General features: G+C 32.2%; 1 protein-coding gene across 1 annotated transcript; it reads right to left on the bottom strand.

Moving 5' to 3' along the window:
* LOC110263801 lies at positions 497-1,543 on the bottom strand. Its single transcript, XM_021105603.1, has 5 exons — positions 1,505-1,543; positions 1,248-1,463; positions 1,034-1,126; positions 840-941; positions 497-745 (listed from the first exon to the last, which is right to left on the bottom strand). The coding sequence occupies exons 1-5, from the start codon at positions 1,541-1,543 to the stop codon at positions 497-499; spliced, it is 699 nt and encodes a 232-aa protein (XP_020961262.1).

The following is a 2,738-nucleotide window of genomic DNA, read 5'->3' as shown; positions in this document are numbered from 1 at the left end:
GACAGGAAGAAAAATTTTTTAGTTTTGCGGCGGTTTAAAAACCGCCAAATTCAAATTTTCCATTAAAATTTTAGATTTTCTATTATTTTGCCTATTTTGACAAAGAATGTTTATTAAACTTTAATTTTTTTACTTTTTAACTAATTTAAACAAATTTAAACCAAGTAAAATAGCTCAATTAACATAACAAACCAAATTAAACATATGCAAATATAACATATATAACGAAATTATCATAATATCATCCAAAATAAAGTAAGAATGCTCAAGTTGGATAAAATAAGCCTAACGTACTAAACCAACTTAAATGTAAAAGGTATCCAAGACCATTAATTGAAATTCATAATTGTTGTTGCGGGTCGTGATTTCCAGATGAAGATGGCTCTGCGCATGACGAATCCAGTGTACCGCCCACAAAAGCCAGCTCTTCAGCAATTTCAACTGGCAAATTGCCTCCTAACTGTTGGACTACATATCCCAAGACCTTATGTATTGACTATCTCTTTGCCCGCTCTTCTTCTAGCTTAGCCGTCAATTCTGCAATCATCCTCTTATCCTCTATATTGGACTCTGCAGAACCCGACGATTGTCCAGCAGCATTACCAAAGACTTGTGTGGGACATGGTCCAGCACCTAGGGCACGAACTCGTCTTGGGTGCTCCTTTCCGAGAACTTGTGCTAGCGAGTCATTCTGTGAAAGGTGCTTAGAGGATCCATCCTGCCTCTCAACATTCACAATTGCTTCCTACAAATATACAACATTGGAAAGGAAGAAGTTAACAGTAGCACGATATATAAATTATGCTATATATTGCTTCAAATTTTCAAACATGACTTACACTAACAACACGCGCATTGGGGTGGATATACGAGCCATCTTTTTTCTTATGAGTCATGATAAACAACTCTCCTCTACCAACGAGCCTTCCTTGCTCTCTCTCCTATATCGTTGATATTGACACAATTTAGTAAACAACAACAATATTTTTTAGGAAGCTTAATCAAAATCTTAATGCAAATGATGACTAATTACCACTTCATTTTTTTTTCTTGCCAAAGTTTTGGAGCCCCCAGTATGTATGTAAAGTTGCTTGCTCCGATTTAAAGTGTTCTGTTTACACTTTTTCTATGAACAAACAACAAAACAAATGAAAATGAGAAAGATATGTTGAATATAAAATGTAAGAGAATTACTATGTATACACATGTCTTTTTATGTGGAAATAATAAAATATACCAAGGCTTACCTGTGTTTCTTCATTCAGGCGATAGTCAACGAACTTTTTCCAATCATTTTTGTCTATTCCTTTTGGGTGATGCTTAAGATTTTCCTCATAAGTCCTTATTTGTTTGTAACACCTATGAAACAAGTGGTGCCTTGAATCCTTCCAGTTCTTTCCTATCCTCTTCAAAATATCGCGCTTTATTTTTCCTCCGGCATCGTCCTCATAGTAAAAGACCTGCTGCAATTAGTTTACATTATCATTAACGAAGACCAACAAACAAGTATAAGACTGATATATTTAAGACATGCCACAACCATTACAGGCTAATTTAAATTGTTGAAGTATGACCCTCAAATCCAGTACAAGCAGTCACAACTACGTATAAATGAGAAGTGCTTAAATGATGATGTGAAAAACACAATATGAAAATTTTACTAACCATATAATTTACCCATACAAAAGACCTAAAAAAAAAACCAAAAACTAAAATTGCTTAAATTGTAGAAGCTTAAAGTTGTTCCTTAAACATGTTGTACGCATGATCCCTCTTTGCTTTGCTCACCAGCTTCTAACTTTCTAAGTGTATGGGAAACTGGGAATAAGAGAGGTGAGAGGTGAGCGGTGAGCGGTGATAAAAGAGGGAGGAGGTTGTAGTACGGCGATAAGAGAAGGCGGTGGCTGCTAGGGTTTATTTCTTTGTTATTTCAATTTTCATCTAAGAGGGGAGATGAGTTGGGGCTTGGGAGGAGTGAGGGCTTGCGGGTAGTCCATTAGGTTTAACATTTTTTTTTAATAAAAATCAAAAGCGCCATTTAAGGAAAATTTTCCAAATCGAGCGAATTAAAATCAATGGTAGAAATTAATTTTAACATTTCATAAAATTAATAATATATCCTTATAAATAATGTACGTAATTAGTAATCTCTATTACGTTATACCCATAAATAATTAATAATTATAAATTAATGATATTTATTATTCTAATAAATAGCTATTACTATATTTATAATACCTATAAATATATGACAATCATAAAATCTATAAATATAATAATTGCTTATAATTTATAACTGTTGAAATATCCGTGTAGTAATTTATAACATATAACATTATTATATTATAAGGATATTTTAATATTAATAGTATTATTTATTATAAAATTTTGTTATTAATTATTATATGGTATAATAATTTTTGCAAGTTATAAAAATCTAGTAAATATTGTTTTCGCTCAGTTTTTTATTGCTGAAACCATTTCTATCACATTATATAAAGGAATGGGTGTGTTTGACAAACTCGTTTGAGAGGATGAAAGTGCGTTGAAGTTCTTTGAACGCTGCTTTTTTATGTTTGGCAATCTTTTTCTTCTAAACGCATAAGTGATTTTGCAGCTTAAAAGCGCGTTTACTGGAAGCAAAAAATTTTTGCTTCTACGTTCACTTCAACGTGAGTTCACTTTTGATGATCATTATTGGTTTTTTTAAAAGAATTTTCATTTTTGTTTCAAGTCAT

Source organism: Arachis ipaensis, chromosome B06, assembly GCF_000816755.2.
Source record: "Arachis ipaensis cultivar K30076 chromosome B06, Araip1.1, whole genome shotgun sequence".
Lineage (NCBI taxonomy): Eukaryota > Viridiplantae > Streptophyta > Magnoliopsida > Fabales > Fabaceae > Arachis > Arachis ipaensis.
The sequence above is the reverse complement of the archived record's forward strand: the minus strand, read 5'-3'. Positions and strand labels throughout refer to the sequence as shown.

Excerpts from the sequence above, each read along its gene's own strand:
- LOC110263801 (XM_021105603.1), bottom strand. The coding sequence starts at position 1,543 with ATGGTTGTGGCATGTCTTAAATATATCAGTCTTATACTT. Across the intron at positions 942-1,033 it reads CAAGAAAAAAAAATGAAGTG|GAGAGAGAGCAAGGAAGGCT; the intron begins GTAATTAGTCAT and ends TCAACGATATAG. Across the intron at positions 746-839 it reads CCAATGCGCGTGTTGTTAGT|GAAGCAATTGTGAATGTTGA; the intron begins GTAAGTCATGTT and ends GTATATTTGTAG.